The sequence below is a fragment of the Hippoglossus hippoglossus genome, chromosome 10 (genome assembly GCF_009819705.1).
Source record: "Hippoglossus hippoglossus isolate fHipHip1 chromosome 10, fHipHip1.pri, whole genome shotgun sequence".
Classification (NCBI taxonomy): Eukaryota; Metazoa; Chordata; class Actinopteri; order Pleuronectiformes; family Pleuronectidae; genus Hippoglossus; species Hippoglossus hippoglossus.
The window spans coordinates 20,919,049-20,936,726 of record NC_047160.1 but is presented as its reverse complement, the minus strand read 5'-3'; the positions used below and the strand labels follow the sequence as shown (position 1 = coordinate 20,936,726).

The following is a 17,678-nucleotide window of genomic DNA, read 5'->3' as shown; positions in this document are numbered from 1 at the left end:
TATAGTGTAAATTATCATATGCAATACTGTACATGTACAAAAAGACAGGGTTCACAACTTTGATGAAAACTCTATCATGAAGTTAATCAGTTAGTTAGTTGAATGTTTACAGTTATTTGATTCCTACAGCTTCGATAAACACCAGTTACCTTGTATCATGATTCACTCTCTTTTAACGTAAGGGTGAAATTAAGTGTGTGTTTTCACACAACATGAGCATCAACTGGCAAATGCAGTGTTTAGATAATTAATCCAACCCAAGGAATCTGACTTCAGAGTAGATGCTCTGTTCTTCTGCTGTTTTTGGATCCCTTGCTTCGGCTTTGACGGTTACTGTAGAATAAACCAATGAGTCCTCGTCTGTCTGGGGAAACATAACAGACAAATGTGAGATGACAGATGTTAGCAGCGGGAAAAAAAATACAAAATCTCTTCTTTACTGTATAGACCTTACCTGCTGACCTTCCAGATATCCAGTGGCTGTTGCATTTGTTTGCAAAGCAACTGAAGCTATATTATAATAAAAAAAATACCACAATGTTAGTGAGAAACACCCTTTGTCAAAAACTGTTTCAATCAATCAGTGCATGAATGCCGTGACTGACCGTCAGACTTTTTGCTGTTATTCCTGATTGAAAAAATGAGAATGGCTATAATAACCAGGCAAATAGCCAAAGCAGCAAATAACAGGAAAATAACGACCTTGTCCTTCTGCGAATTCCAAGTTTTAACTGCTGACATAAATGAAAAAGGGCAAACATTAAAATTACTAATCGTAGAAGTGTAATTAAAAGTATTTCATCAGCTGTGATGAGCTGTTACAATGTTAAATTATGGACACAAATGACATAACCTTATATACTCATGTCCCAATCACAAAGAAATATGATGCAATTACCTTCAGTGTTGAGTTTTGATCCGTTTCCAGAAGCTCTCGCTCCACATGTGGCCAAAGCACAGAAATAAGTCCCAGCATCAGAGGAGCTGATGTTGTTCAAGAAGCTGCATTTCACTGTTGAGGGTTTCTCAGGATTCTCTTCATATTCATCAACACGTCCCCTCGAGTATAATTAAAACTACGTGATCCATCTTTGAAACAGCTCATACACTTTTCTTCGGGACATTTCTTGTTCACAGTGTCAGAGAGGACTGAGCACTGCAGATACACAGAGTGTTCAGGATGAGCAGCAGATGTAGGAACTGAAGCCATATCACCAGTTCCTGGTGAATACAAAAAATAGAAAAACTATTAAAACATAAAAAAAACAACCAACAAACAGATTTATTATCATTTCTTTGGGCTGTATTTACCTTGAACTCTCAGGTCTGTTCCTTTTAAAAATGTCAAGTTTTGTAAGTGTATTTTCATACAATAGTAAACTGCTGTATCGCTTTGCTTTGCTTCTGTGATATGCAGAACAAATGTTCCCAGCTCTTTTCTTGCTGTAATACGAGGATCAAGAGTCACAAAGCCATTTGTTTTCACTAAAACTTCAGGAAACATTCCAGAAACAACCCTGATCCACAACAAGGTTCCCGAAAACCTCCTGATACACGTCAGGTTAAAATGATCTCCGATACGAACAGTCTTTGTTTCAAAGCTCAGCTCGTCTATGCATCCTGAAAACACAGTAAACAGAGCAGATATATAAATATATATGGATACAAGCAACATTTTAAATTACTACAAAATGAAGACAATACTTAGAAATTTGAGTAAATCAAACCTTTCTACATGAACTTACTTCCAACTCCGAGCATCAGCAGGAAATATAATATGTTCAACATTTTCTGGTTATTCCACATGTGAGTTCTGAAAAGCATGATACAGTGTTTCATCTGAAAGCAAAAATATTAAGTGGGAGGACACAAATCTGAGCAATCTGATTGGCTTTTAAATGTACGACCACAGTGGAAATAGTATCAATCATCTTTCCATCAGCGAGTTTGTTGTTGGTTTCTAGAGCTGAAACTTTCAGCTGCAAATCAGTTAAACAGTCTCTTCTTGCTATAGAAACACTATCTTTTACCTCATGACTCAACAAACAGCTTTGTTCAGCAGTTCATTTCATAGAAGTTTGATACCAAGAAATCTATAGGTGGCTATATATGTGTAAATATAAAGGCAAATGTCTGTTATAAAAAATTATATATATATATTATATGTTGTAATGAGAAACGTCTACTGTGACGACCATGTTGTAACTATCTGTATCATTTTGTATTTATAATATCTGACTTTATTTATTCATTTTATTTATTTATTTTAGAACTAATTATTTTGTATTGTTTTTCTTCTCAGCCTTTATTGATATTATGTTTATCCTCTGAATACCCATTCAAGCATGTTTGTTAAATGCTACATGTTAGAAATAAAACAAACAACAAGCACAATATTTATGAAACAACATGTTCTGGTTTGTCACTGTTTCAAAAGCATTACTTTGACACTAAAGTTGTTCTCAATACTACAAGTGCTGCTTTTGATGCATAATAATCTTGAGGTTACTGTTAAACCAATGATATATTTACAAGGGTGGACTCAAGTGTATCAACTGGGAGATTTCATATAAAACAAAAGCCCTGCAGTTGATATTGTATCAACATGTATTTTGTCTCCTCTTTTAGTTTCAGTTTGGTTTTTGGCTTCATGCTGCATCTGAAACACAAAGAGTTGCACATAAACCCACATTCACGGAAACTTCAGCATTATTGTGGCTGGGTTTTCAAACTAAGGGGCATCACATCCTCTCTCACTCTCTGTTTTGATCTCAGGAAGCTGGGCTGCACTACGTTTAAACAAATCTCTTTTTTTTTTTATATTCCACCTCAGCCGGGTGGAACCTCTTTCCTATCAAGGCCCATTTTAAAGTTCATAACATGCTTTTAGGGCCATACTTGATTACAGCGCACACATCACACTAACCACTGGCTGCAGCTGCTTCTCTCTGGTGTCAGATGGTAGTGATGATGATACTCAAAGCTTGTTGCAGGACACAGCTTTCTCATACAAGTCCTCACCTCTTGCAGCACCATGTTTGGCTTGTAAAGAAAATGAATTCCTCCCCTGTACTGAGCACCGCACTGATCCCACAAACAAAAGTTCATAGTTGGCTGATATTTGCTATGTCTGTTGTTTCCTCCGAGGCCAAAGATGTATTTTTTGTCAATACGTCATATCAGTAAAAGCCAATGAGGTGGATTTTCAAAACAAAGCGACACCACACAGCAGCAACAAGAGACTCCTTCACCAACTCTCCTTCTGAACGAGGTTTCAGTTTCATCAGGCTCCTTCGTGCTGCCTTCAAGTACAAAAAGAGATGCGTCCATTTCAAACTGTAACCGTCACTGCTCACATACGTCCATGAGAGGGCAACCCAGAGAGAAGAGTTTCTGGCCTCATTCTAAACATATTGTGGGATGTTGTAGACAAATTAAAGTCTACAAAATAATTTCACATTATATGAAAATGATTTTTAGTTTATTCATAAAATATTTTTAGTTTTAATGTCAAATGTTATTACAGATTTAGTTATTTTACAGTACATTTTATCTATTAAGATTGAAACAATAAACAGAAACATACTGTACATATTTTATTCATAGATTTAATTTGCATATGAGACAGTGTGAAAGTTTGAATCTTTCAAAAAGCCAGTTTGAGCTTGAAAAATTAAAAATGCTGAGAAATTAAAAATACACAGTTACTTTACATTTCATTTACTGACGATTTTATCCAAAGTGATTTACATAAGTGTATCAGCCATGAGGGTACAAACCCAGAACAACAAGAATCAAGAAAGTAACATTTTCTTCAAGAAAGCCAAACTACAAAGTGCTAGAGGGAAGTTTTATTTTTATTTATTCTTTATTATTCAAGGTATAGTCAGAAGAGATGTGTTTTAGTTTGCAGTGGAAGATGTGTGGACTTTCTGTCCTGATGTCGATGGGGAGCTCGTTCCACCATTTAGGAGCCAGGACAGCAAACTGTGGTGATTTTGTTGAGTGTTTAGCAGTGAGGGAGCAACAAGCCGATTGGCAGAAGCAGAGCGGAGTGGACGGGCTGGGGTGTGAGGTTTGACCGTGTCCTGGATGTAGACTGGACCCGATCCGTTCACAGCACGGTGCGCAAGTACTAGTGTTTTGAAACAGATGCGGGCAGCCACTGGTAACCAGTGAAGGGAGCGGAGCAGCAGAGAAGTGTGAGTGACAGTTCTGTCGGGTGTCACCAAAAGCAGTTGCAAATGTGTTTTTATACAAATATTTTTAATACTATCCAAATATTGTTATTAACATCAGATGTAACATTTATGTGAATGACAATTTTTTGACAATGTTCAAGCCATGAATGAAATTCGTCTCCCGGTTATTTTTCCAGCCTTCCTCCTGGTGAAGGTCGCTGTAGAATAAAACAATGAGTCCTCGTGTCTCTGGGGAAGCTTGTGGAAAAAAACAAAATGTGTTGAAATTAACAGATGAAAAGAAACCAATGCTTTACTAACCATCCTGACCGATATGGATTTTCAAAGATTTTCCTGAATGTGTCTGTGTGTGTGTAAATTGGTAACAACGATAACAAACAAAATTTAGAAGTTAAATTTAAATAGAACTAAAAAAAATTACATCTACATAGAATGTAGAACAGTGGTTCTCAACTGGTCTGGCTTCGGGACCCACCATCACCCCTTAATGACAGGCCGCGACCCAAATTGAGGAACATTTTCAGCTTCTCAAATTTATTTCATGAAAAGATGGTGCAGTTTGACCTGAGATAGTACAGAATTTCACAGTATGCCAACACAAAAAAACAAGATTAATGATAAACCAAAACGACCAGCATGTGGCGAAGCTAGAGAGGGAAATATTCCCTTTTACACTCAATTAGCTGCATTTTAATTAAAAACCAAAAAGTGCAACTTAAGGACACAAGGTAATACAACCAACACTGCACTATGGAAAATATTCAATGTCCTGAGTAGCAGTTTTTATCCACAAACTCAAAATAAATTAAACAAAGAGTGCAATTCAAAAAGATTCAAGAATACAAAATTTACTTTTCTTCTGATTACCTTATCCCTTTTACACTATATTAGCTTAATTTTAAATAATACAAAAAAACTGGGCGGGTGTCTATTAGCATTTTGGCATTAACGCCAAATACTGTTAAGGAGTGAGAATAGACGGCAAAAAAAAAACACCAGTTAAGAATCACTGATGTAGAACATATATCTCGCAAACCGTCAATCTAATCAACTTCACATTCGGCATGTGTTTTGTAGAATGCCCACAGAAGTGCAGTGCTGAGATTTGTGCAATTGGGACATGCGATATGTTCAAAAATAAAGAGATTTAATGGCAGTGAGCCTTCAGTATGTGGACCAAGTTGAACACGTCTTCTTCTGCGTCCTCAGATAAATGACAGCAGTGGTCGACAACGAGGTCAAACTGCAGGTCAAAATCTGCACCAGATCATTTTGATCATTTGATAATTTGAACCATGTCGGACTGACACAGACAGACTGTCCAGCAACAAATGCAGATACCGATGTGTCGGTGACAGGATCATATATGAATCAATAAATAGGTTGGGTTCTATTATTAATTGTTTCTGTCTTTTCATCATGTACCTTACCTGCTGACTTGGCGGATTACCACCGACTGCTGCAGCCTCTGTTTGTAAAGAAACTCCAGCTGTGTGATAAAAGATCAAAGATGCTGCAGGTCAATTTACATAAAGGATTAATGTCAATTCAGTGTATTTATCTTTTGATAAATACTTTTAATTATGTAAAATATGAGAATATTTGATCACCTTTGCAACAATCACACATTTTCTCCTGGATCAGGACGACAATAACAATCAGACTTATAGCCAATGTAGCACTTAACAGACACAGAACTGTATTGGCCTTCTGTACAGTCCAGATGTTGAGTGCTGAAACACAAGAATTAAATAATCAAAGTTAATTAGGATTTGAAATAATGTTTAAATTCAAAAGGAACAAATGTGACAAATTTGTGATACATGATAGTAATTTATTCTATTGATTCTAAATTAAACACACGAATTTGCTATTTTAACAATAAAAAAAGTTACCTTCATTTTCCAGTTTTATTCCTTGTCCAAATAAAATCTCTCCACATGTGACCACAGCGCAGTAATAAGTCCCAAAATCAGAGGAACTAAAACTCTTACAGAAATTGAAGACACATCTGTGGGGTGAGTGAGCTTCAAGGCTCCTGTCGCATTCATCACCACTACTGCCATGAACATAAACTAAACTGGGATGAGATTCATCAGCTCTGAACCAGTACAGCTTGTCATATCTTGGACATGTGTGGTTGTCAGAGTCGGACAGGACGGAACACTGCAGAGTCACAGAGTCTCCTGAACTGACCGTATCAGATGGAGGGACTTGAATGACGGCAGTTATATCAGGTTCTGGTCCTGGGAAACACAAACACAAAAATGAACGTTAAATACATTTACTTATATGCATTGAAGTAAATTGAGAAGATATTTATTCTCTTTATAAAGACAATATAGAGACAAGATTAAATTGCTTATAAATTGTGTTTGGTGTTTGCAAAGTAATTGTATTTTTAAAAGTTGTGAAATGTTTGTGTTTCTTTATTTACCTTTAATTTTCAGAAATGTTCCATTCAATAATTTCATGTCAAGTGTTTCTTGTTCTATGCAGTAGTAAACTCCAGCATCACTCGGCTCTGTTTTATTAATGTACAGAACAAAGCTTCCAGGCTCTTGTTTGACTGTAAAGTGAGGAGTCTTCTTAACACTAGGGTGATCATGGGAATGTGTTCCTCCCAAGAATTCAGGCAAGTTTCCAGAAACAAGCCTGATCCAAAAAAGTTTTGGGGATGTGAAAATCGACTTCTGGCGGCTGCACGTCAACTTCACGTCATCTCCGACATCAACAGTCTTTGTCTCAAAGATCTGATCGAATGCGCTTCCTAAAAATGAAATGAAATTGAGCAACGATTAATGATGATGACAGACTAATAAATGTGCTGTGCTGAATTGACACAAGAACAACAATTAAAACATCCCGTATATCCCAAATAAAATCCAGAGATTGACTTACGCGTCGCTCCGAGCAGCAGCAGTAGTTGGAATAAGATCAGCATTTTAATGAATCCTCTTCAGACAGTCGTTGATTTAGATGCTTATATACTGCAGGAAGATTTCCTTCATGTAATCATGTCAAGTGGGTGGGAACAACGAGAGAGCAACATGATTGGCCTCTCATTTTCACAGAGGAAATAATATCTGATATCTTTCCATCAGAAACACATGAAACAACCAACAGCAACCTCGAGTTTCATGTTTCTAAAAATGACAACATGATGTAAAGTAAACATTATAATAACCTCCCACACATTACATGTGGTCAAGTATAAGAGAACTTCCCTCAACATCATTAACAACACATTATGACCAAATGCAGCATATATTTGTGTTTGCTATGTCATTTTATTCACTATTGAACTATTGTGTTTAAACAGAATTCAAGACTGGTTTCCAGAAACAGTAAAAAAGACGACCTTGTTCAAGGATGTTGTGTTTTCTTTGCTGTTTGTCAACAGGATCACCATAAAACTACTCGACCTATTTCATTAAAAGTTGGTGGTGGGGCGGGGGGGGGGGGTTTGGCCCAAGGAAGACGTCAATGTACAGAGCGGTTGTGATGAAGGGACGTACCCAAGAATATTTCCCCACAGTCTTTCATTGTAAAATAGGCTGGGCAACTAACAGAACATGTATCGAAACTGACATTTATAAACTCTAACAAACTTAATCTTGCTCCTGTCGGTTAATTCGGTTCATACTTTTCAACTTCCTTATAAAGACTTTGATGCTTTGCTTTAAAGTCGTCACCATTTCGTCCCATTGTCTCTGAACGTCATTTTAAATGCATATTGAAGTCCTGTGGAATAACACTGTTTTATTGTTATGTTTCTGCACAAGTGATGAACCAGTTTTGAGTTTAGAGTAATTACTTTCATTTTCCAACGATTACAAACATCTGGTCAACTCCACAGGTTTAGCAGGATGTAGTGCAGGTAACTTTGAATAACTGTAGGAATAATGTTTTTGATTTAATAGGATATTAAGAAGTAAAGGGATATAGAATACAATAACCTGAAGCATTTCAATGCCAAAGCTTTGAAGCCCGAATCAATTCTGACAGCACTTAACAATATATAACTACAGTGTAAGATTCTGCATCCTCAAATCAAAAAATACAATCTGACAAACGGTTTATATTTAATTAATTAAAGACAAAAAGATGTATGCAGCTCTTTGACACAGTGAAATGCTGCATGAGCCAGTGACGACCCTCCCACACAGCAGATCAAGCACAGCATGTTGAGCTGGGAGGTGGTTGTGGTCACACCGTCCATCGTCTGTATTCTCTACAGGCTGCTGTGAGCAGGAAGCAGAGCACCACAGACACAGTATCTCAGAAACACATTCACATTGAGTTTACAAAACACAACAAACTGTACAACATCAAAAAAGACCAAAGAGTGGAGGTTCATGGTACAACTGGAACTACCTGTAAAACATGTCTAAGTAATAATTATACATTTTCAAGTTATGGTGTTAAAACTACAGCAAAAAACGATGCATGAGACACAAACAGACACAGAAACACACGTGCACAGTCACCAGCAAAGACCAAATGATTCATGGAAACTTAAGCATTGCTGTGGTGAGGGTTTCAAATAACTCATCTGAAGCTCTCAGTTAAATGCACATGGTTGACAGATTAACCCCCCCCCCCTCCCCCCCTTACTATTACCACCAATGTGTTTGCAAACAGTTACTTATTTCTATCAGATATATGGAGTAACATTAGCATTAATATAGTTGGTTTTGCTGATCTTCAAATGTAAGTCAATTATTCACCGATAATAAGAACTCTTTTGTCCCTAAAAGCTTCACTATGTTCACAAACTTGACATTTGTCAGTCTGCTGTTTGGTGCTGGTTGAATAGGATAAAGTTAGTTTATTAGAATTTGGGGAAAACCATTCACCTGTTGCACTGGGAAACTAAAAGAGTGCTAGGACAGCATTTACTGTACCTCCACTGAGGCTAATGCCATATGTCGCAATGTTTATTAGTGAAAGTGAAAATAAAATAGCTTGGTTCGCTCTCTTATCCAGATCTCCAGCAAAATGTGTTGGGTTCTTCCTTGGGTCTCGCCCCTTCAAAAAATGGAATGGAAATTGATTCAAAAGTTCGTGAACAAATCCCACAACCAGAGAAGCAAACAAACTAACGGTTCCTTGGCGCAGGCAGTAACTCTAATGAGAGAAGTGAGAGTGAACCAAAACATTAAAGTTGCAAGCCGTAAAATTAAAACAATAAAAGACTTTATACCCTCTGTGGGGCTGAGGCTGTGCTTTTGATAAATCTACTGATGAGATATATTGTTGATTGTTGAAAATATTGTTTCTTTCTTGCTGTATTTAAAAATATATTTCGGTATTTGTGACAGTAATTCAGAAAGTCAGAGGAGTCACCTTAAATGAAACGGGGCCCACCGATCCAAATGTCATGGATGATGACAAGCACACCCTGTGGTGATTCAGTTGGACTGAACCACACAGCAGACAGAGTGGGAGTGGACTGTCACATCTTAGATTGTATCAACATGTATTTTGTCGCCTCTTTTAGTTTCTGTTTGGTTTTTGGCTTCATGCTGCATCTGAAACACAAAGAGTTGCACATAAACCCACATTCACGGAAACTTCAGCATTATTGTGGCTGGGTTTTCAGACTAAGGGGCATCACATCCTCTCTAACTCTCTGTTTTGATCTCAGGAAGCTGGGCTGCACGACGTTTAAACAAATCTCTTTTTTTTTTTATATTCCACCTCAGCCGGGTGGAACCTCTTTCCTATCAAGGCCCATTTTAAAGTTCATAACATGCTTTTAGGGCCATACTTGATTACAGCGCACACATCACACTAACCACTGGCTGCAACTGCTTCTCTCTGGTGTCAGATGGTAGTGATGATGATACTCAAAGCTTGTTGCAGGACACAGCTTTCTCATACAAGTCCTCACCTCTTGCAGCACCATGTTTGGCTTGTAAAGAAAATGAATTCCTCCCCTGTACTGAGCACCGCAGTGATCCCACAAACAAAAGTTCATAGTTGGCTGATATTTGATATGTCTGTTGTTTCCTCCGAGGCCAAAGATGTATTTTTTGTCAATGCGTCAAATCAGTAAAAGCCAATGAGGTGGATTTTCAAGACAAAGCGACACCACACGGCGGCAACAAGAGACTCCTTCACCAACTCTCCTTCTGAACAAGGTTTCAGTTTCATCAGGCTCCTTCGTGCTGCCTTCAAGTACAAAAAGAGATGCGTCCATTTCAAACTGTAACCGTCACTGCTCACATACGTCCATGAGAGGGCAACCCAGAGAGAAGAGTTTCTGGCCTCATTCTAAACATATTGTGGGATGTGAAACCAGTAAATACATTGAGACAAGTAGACGCTTAAATATTTTGTTGGAAATTCTTCCTCTTGTCCTTTTGTCATCTTGTTTTAACTGTTGGCTACACTGCCCCCTCAATTTCTGGTGGTACTACACTGTTTTGTCTGACACTGAATATATAATTTCTACAGCACAAACAGATTCATGGTTAGTGAAAACAAATTTGAATTATTTGTAAAATTCTAATAAGCGATAAAATAAAACAGTATGAATTATAATTTGATGTTTGAGCCTTAAAAAATATTTTGACTGTTTTCAAAGAAACAAGATATTCAATCTCAATTTCTTAACTTCATGCCCCTTGTAGGTAGTTTACGCTATAACTATTTAAAAATAGACGAATTAAAGTCTAAAAACTCATTTAACATTATATGAAAGTGATTTTTTGTTTATTGATCAAATATTTTTAGTTTTAATGTCAAATGTTATTATAAATTTAGTTTTTTTACAGTGCATTTATGTAATAAGATTTAAAACATAAACACAAACATACATTTTATTCATAGATTTAATTTGCAGATGAGACAGTGTGAAAGTTTTAATCTTTCAAAAAGCCAGTTTGAGTAGAAGCACGATTGACCTTGCAAAATGAAAAATGCTGAGAAATTTAAATTACACATTTCTGTCGGGTGTCACCAAAAGCAGTTGCAAATATGTTTTTATACAAATATTATTTAATACGATCCAAATATTGTTATTAACATCAGATGTGACATGTATGTGAATGACTGTTCTTTTGACAATGTTCAAGACATGAATGATAATAGCAATTTAATCAGAAAGTCGACTGTTTGGATTGTTAATCTATCGCATAAACTCTGATATCAGAGTAGACTGTTTCTTCATCTGCAGGTTTTACATTTCCTCTCCCGGTTGTTTTTCCAGCCTTCCTCCTGGTGAAGGTTGGTGCAGAATAAACCAATGAGTCCTCGTGTCTCTGGGGAAGCATATGGAAAAAAACAAAATGTCTTGAAATTAACGTATGAAAATAAACCAATGCTTTACTAACCATCCTGACCGATATGGATTTTAGGGGGCTGATACTAACATTATATAATATTAAATATATTTTCAAAGATTTTCCTTAATGTGTGTGTGTGTGTGTAAATTGGTAACAACGATTACAAAAAAATACATAGAAGTTTAATAAAAAAAATTTAACATATTTTACAACTACATATAATATAGAACATATATCTCGCAAACCGTCCATCTAATCAACTTCACATTCGGCATGTGTTTTGTAAAATGCCCACAGAAGTGCAGTGCTGAGTTTGGTGCAACTTGGACATGTGATATGCTCAATATTAAAAAGATTTAATGGCAGTGAGCCTTCAGTATGTGGACCAAGTTGAACACGTCTTCTTCTGCGTCCTCAGATAAACGACAGCAGTGGTCGACAACGAGGTCAAACTGCAGGTCAAAATCTGCACCAGATCATTTTGATCATTCGATCATTTGAACCATGTCGGACTGACACAGACAGACTGTCCCGCAACAAATGCAGATACCGATGTGTCGGTGACAGGATCATATATGAATCAATAAATAGGTTGGGTTCTATTATTAATTGTTTCTGTCTTTTCATCATGTACCTTACCTGCTGACTTGGCGGATTACCACCGACTGCTGCAGCCTCTGTTTGTAAAGAAACTCCAGCTGTGTGATAAAAGATCAAAGATGCTGCAGGTCAATTTACACAAAGGAGTAATGTCAATTCAGTGTATTTATCTTTTGCTAAATACTTTTGATCAAGTAAAATATGAGAATATTTGTTCACCTTTGCAACAATCACACATTTTCTTCTTGATCAGGACGACGATAACAATCAGACTTATAGCCAATGCAGCAATTAACAGACACAGAACTGTATTGGCCTTCTGTACAGTCCAGATGTTGACCACTGAAACACAAGAATTAAATAATCAAAGTTAATTAGGATTTGAAATAATGTTTAAATTCAAAAGGAACAAATGTGACAAATTTGTGATACTTGATAGTAATTTATTCTATTGATTCTAAATTAAACACACGAATGTGATATTTTAACAATAAAAAACAGTTACCTTCATTTTCCAGTTTTATTCCTTGTCCAAATAAAATCTCTCCACATGTGACCACAGCGCAGTAATAAGTCCCAAAATCAGAGGAACTAAAACTCTTACAGAAATTGAAGACACATCTGTGGGGTGAGTGAGCTTCAAGGCTCCTGTCGCATTCATCACCACTACTGCCATGAACATAAACTAAACTGGCATGAGATTCATTAGCTCTGAACCAGTACAGCTTGTCATATGTTGGACATGTGTGGTTGTCAGAGTCGGACAGGACGGAACACTGCAGAGTCACAGAGTCTCCTGAACTGACCGTATCAGATGGAGGGACTTGAATGACGGCAGTTATATCAGGTTCTGGTCCTGGGAAACACAAACACAAAAATGAACGTTAAATACATTTACTTATATGAATTGATGTAAATTGAGAAGATATTTATTCTCTTTATAAAGACGATATAGAGACAAGATTAAATTGCTTATAAATTGTGTTTGGTGTTTGCAAAGTAATTGTATTTTTCAAAGATGTGAAATGTTTGTGTTTTTTTATTTACCTTCAATTTTCAGAAATGTTTCATTCAATAATTTCATGTCAAGTGTTTCTTGTTCTATGCAATAGTAAACTCCAGCATCACTCGGCTCTGCTTTATTAATGTACAGAACAAAGCTTCCAGGCTCTTGTTTGACTGTAAAGTGAGGAGTCTTATTAACACCAGGGTAATTATGGGTATATGTTCCTCCCAAGAATTCAGGCAAGTTTCCAGAAACAAGCCTGATCCAAAATAACTTGGCTACGTAATTCGTCTCCTGGCGGCTGCACGTCAACTTCACTTCATCTCCGACATCAGCAGTCTTTGTCTCAAAGATCTGATCGAATGCGCTTCCTAAAAATAAAATTAAATAGAGCAACAATTAATGATAATGACAGACTAATAAATGTGCTGTGCTGAATTGATGCAAGAACAACAATTAAAACATCCCGTATATTTAAATTAAATTAAAACAAAAACATTTTAAAAATAAAATCGAGAGATTGACTTACGCGTCGCTCCGAGCAGCAGCAGTAGTTGGAATAAGATCAGCATTTTAATGAATCCTCTTCAGACAGTCGTTGATTTAGATGCTTATATACTGCAGGAAGATTTCCTTCATGTAATCATATCAAGTGGGTGGGAACAACGAGAGAGCAATATGATTGGCCTCTCATTTTCACAGAGGAAATAATATCTGATATCTTTCCATCCGAAACACATGAAACAACCAACAGCAACCTCGAGTTTCATGTTTCTAAAAATGACAACATGATGTAAAGTAAACATTATAATAACCTCCAACACATTACATGTGGTCAAGTATAAGATATTTTCCCTTATAACATAATTAACAACACATTATGACCAAATTGAACTATTGAACTATTGTGTTTAAACAGAATTCGAGGCTGGTTTCCAGAAACAGTAAAAAAGACGACCTTGTTCAAGGATGTTGTGTTTTCTTTGCCATTTGTCAACAGGATCACCATAAAACTACTCGACCTATTTTGTTAAAAGTTGGGGGGGGGGGGGGGGGGGGGGGTTTGGCCCAAGGAAGACGTCAATGTACAGAGCGGTTGTGATGAAGGGACGTACCCAAGAATATTTTCCCACAGTCGTACATTGTAAAATAGGCTGGGCAACTAACATAACATGTATTGAAACTGACATTTATAACCTCTAACAAACTTAATCTTGCTCCTGTCGGTTAATTCAGTTCATACTTTTCAACTTCCTTATAAAGACTTTGATGCTTTGCTTTAAAGTCGTTACCATTTCGTCCCATTTTCATGTCAACTCCACAGGTTTAGCAGGATGTAGTGCGGGCAACTTTGAATAACTGTTGGAAAAATGCTTTTGATTTAATAGGATATTAAGAAGTAAAGGGATATAGAATATAATAACCTGAAGCATTTAAATGCCAAAGCTTTGAAGCCCGAATCAATTCTGACAGCACTTAACAATATATAACTACAGTGTAAGATTCTGCGTCCTCAAATCAAAAAATACAATCTGACAAACGGTTTATATTTAATTAATTAAAGACAAAAAGATGTGTGCAGCTCTTTGACACAGTGAAATGCTGCACGAGCCAGTGACGACCCTCCCACACAGCAGATCAAGCACAGCATGTTGAGCTGGGAGGTGGTTGTGGTCACACCGTCCATCGTCTGTATTCTCTACAGGCTGCTGTGAGCAGGAAGCAGAGCACCACTGACACAGTATCTCAGAAACACATTCACATTGAGTTTACAAAACACAACAAACTGTACAACATCAAAAAAGACCAAAGAGTGGAGGTTCATGGTACAACTGGAACTACCTGTAAAACATGTCTAAGTAATAATTATACATTTTCAAGTTATGGGGTTAAAACTACAGCAAAAAACGATGCATGAGACACAAACAGACACAGAAACACACGTGCACAGTCACCAGCAAAGACCAAATGGTTCATGGAAACTTAAGCATTGCTGTGGTGAGTGTTTCGAATAAAGGTGTGAATACGAACGGTCTTTTCTCACGCTCAGTTTCAAGAAGCTGAGCTCGTACTGCTTTTATATCTGTTATTAAAACGTCCAGTGGAATACCAGTGTTTTATTGTTATGCTTGTTAATATCACATCAACTTACAGGAGTAGTTGATGATCAATGTTTTGCTAATTTTCGGGGCTCAATTTTAAAGCTTTATCAATAACTTGTAACTCTCTGAATGTCACTTCTCATTCAAATGCACAGATGAGGATAGGATCTCCACAATGAGGGGAAATAAATGAAAATGCAAATGCAGAAAATATATTTTAACACACACACAAACACTTTCAGCTTGTTCAACTAAAATCAGCCTGCTGAAGTTGCGTGTAGCTCTTCCCTCACTACATATCAGTTTGTAGCCCATAGTTGGTGTGTGGTGAGTCAACAGCTTCAGTGGTTGGTCTCAGGGCAGAGAGACGGCCCAGCCTTCTCTCAGTGGAGCTGCAGCCTGTGGTTTGACTTGTTGTCGTTGCAGACATGTACCTTAACAAAGACCGATGGAGGAGTTTCTGTGTTGGAGTATCTGTCCTCTGGCATTTTATGAAAAGCTGCACATGTTTTAAATGCATATGTACATAACATGTAAATTGTATCCAAAATACAAAATGCTCATTTTGTATTAATTGTTTGCCATACAGCTGTCTGCAGTTGTGGAAAAATACAAAGCATGTCAGTCAAAACCACCGAAACTCCTCCCCCCTCTCTGTTTGTGTGAGTGTGTCCATCTGCATTAGACAAAGTTGTGCGGTGAAACAAAATTTGAAAAAACAGATCATTCTCACACAGGTGAAAACACACAGATGTGACGAGTGAGATTTAACTACTGCATTGAAGTAATTGCTGTGGTCCACGGTTCATTTTAATAATTTCCCATCTGAATGTTTGTTGTGATATTGGGTCCATAAACCTGATTAATCTGGGAATAATTAACAAACAACATTTCAGAAGCATGTTAAGACTAGGATTTGCTTTGAATGAAATGACATGTAAAATAGACGATTATCAGAGAAAAATAACTGATGATGCTGATCAAATACACAACGCTTGCAAACTATACTCTGTCTCTCTCATATGTTTATCTGTGAACTCTCCACATCTCTTGATTCTCTGTGTCAGATCTCCTCTCACCGTTGCTCTCAAACCTCTGTTCCTCAAACCCACAGACCGCCACGCTACACTCAAGCTAACATGATTACCAAAAATCTTCATAGTGTTTATGTGGGGGTGCAAACATCAACCATTTTTGAGAGATGTATTCAGGCCTCCTCAGGTTATCTAGAACAGCAGAGAGGAAAATGCAGCTTTCAGCAACTAACTAGTTTCACGTTTACATGTTGCAACTTGTTTGGTAGCGAAGTAGCCACAGATATTTAAAAAATGAGGTTGTTCAGTTCAAAACAATCTGACCCTCTATGCAGACTCATTTGAGGTGAACTGATTTCATTGATTTATTAATAACTTGTAGGAGAAATTAAGTTCAGGGATGCAAACACACGTATGGTGAAAAAAGAGAGAGCTATCCCAAGTAGAAAAAAACAGCGTAATACACCATCTGACAAAGGCCTGTGCTATTATGCTTAAATTAACAGGGAATTATATTTAATGAACACAGATCAGTAAGAGATAGAGATGTTAGGTAGTAAATTATGGTTTTTATTTTTTTCAGAATTAGATTGTTAGGGAGAAGTTAACTACGTGGTTCTCTGTCAGGAACGAGTGGGTGAATAATGTCTGTTCTATTAGAGAGAGAGAGAGAGAGAGAGAGAGAGAGAGAGAGAGAGAGAGAGAGAGAGAGAGTCACTTGTGAAGACCATCATCATTTCCCTATGAGAGGCTCTTTGAGAAATAGTTAATACTTGGTCTCACACACACCAGTATACTCTATATACCAGTGTACCATCATAGTCTCTCACACACACTTCCAAGAGAGATCATTCATAATTGCTCTTACACCTAATATCATACTCTCAGACATGCACCACTATACTCTGACACAAACACTAATATACTCTCTTACATGCACAATCCTGATCTCTGTTATTTACGATCATACTCTCATGATGTGTGTGAGAGAGCGAATGATGGTACATTTGAGAGAGAATGATGGTGCGTGTGTGAGAGAGTATGATAGTACATGTAAGAGACTATAATAGTGTTTGTGAGAGAGTATTCTGGTCTGTGTGAGACCAAGTGTTAAGTATCTCTCATACACATCTGTTGAAACACCATACCATGTGGCGACAAACACTCTGGCGCCACTTGGTGGTAGGCTTCTCCTTTTGCTGGGATCAGACCACAAGATATTTGTCTGTTAAAATGGTCACTGTGTCAGATTAGCTGGTTGTATTAGCCTGAAACCTGTACATCAAAGGGCCACTCCACTGGTCGCCAAAAAGAAGTCTGAATCCCGCCTCCTCCAACTTAATGGATGGGACATTTACCAGAGTAAAGCGTTGGAAAAAAATCATTCTGAAAGAGGGTTTGTCACTTTAAGGTCGTTCTATATCTCTTACTGATATATGTTT

General features: G+C 37.2%; 2 protein-coding genes and 2 long non-coding RNA genes across 4 annotated transcripts; all 4 read right to left on the bottom strand.

Annotated features, from left to right (window-relative positions):
• Window positions 1–5: 5 nt before the first annotated feature.
• Window positions 6–1,045, bottom strand: LOC117768868. Its single transcript, XR_004615113.1, has 4 exons — window positions 899–1,045; window positions 606–734; window positions 455–510; window positions 6–364 (listed from the first exon to the last, which is right to left on the bottom strand). It is a non-coding gene; the product is annotated as an uncharacterized LOC117768868 (long non-coding RNA).
• Window positions 1,046–1,062: 17 nt separating this feature from the next.
• On the bottom strand, window positions 1,063–1,831 carry LOC117768869. Its single transcript, XR_004615114.1, has 3 exons — window positions 1,746–1,831; window positions 1,312–1,620; window positions 1,063–1,221 (listed from the first exon to the last, which is right to left on the bottom strand). It is a non-coding gene; the product is annotated as an uncharacterized LOC117768869 (long non-coding RNA).
• A 2,506-nt stretch (window positions 1,832–4,337) lies between these two features.
• LOC117769834 lies at window positions 4,338–10,137 on the bottom strand. Its single transcript, XM_034598979.1, has 7 exons — window positions 10,004–10,137; window positions 7,104–7,207; window positions 6,640–6,972; window positions 6,098–6,448; window positions 5,813–5,935; window positions 5,633–5,691; window positions 4,338–4,439 (listed from the first exon to the last, which is right to left on the bottom strand). Exons 2-7 carry the CDS (start codon window positions 7,144–7,146, stop codon window positions 4,338–4,340), a joined length of 1,011 nt encoding a protein of 336 aa, XP_034454870.1. The 5' UTR covers window positions 7,147–7,207; window positions 10,004–10,137.
• A 1,061-nt stretch (window positions 10,138–11,198) lies between these two features.
• On the bottom strand, window positions 11,199–12,978 carry LOC117769833 (the record flags this gene model as incomplete). The annotated part of the gene is made up of 4 exons (XM_034598977.1): window positions 11,199–11,470; window positions 12,134–12,192; window positions 12,314–12,436; window positions 12,600–12,978. Coding segments are annotated over 4 exons (699 nt in total), but the record flags the coding sequence as incomplete, so codon positions are not given.
• Between the last annotated feature and the right edge of the window lie 4,700 nt (window positions 12,979–17,678).

Bases quoted from the DNA above. Each gene is read 5' to 3' on its own strand.
- LOC117769834 (XM_034598979.1), bottom strand. From the start codon at position 7,146: ATGCTGATCTTATTCCAACTACTGCTGCTGCTCGGAGCGACGC. The intron at 5,936-6,097 runs GTAACTTTTTTT...CTTGTGTTTCAG, and splicing joins AATAAAACTGGAAAATGAAG to CACTCAACATCTGGACTGTA. The intron at 5,692-5,812 runs GTGATCAAATAT...TTTATCACACAG, and splicing joins AATGTGTGATTGTTGCAAAG to CTGGAGTTTCTTTACAAACA.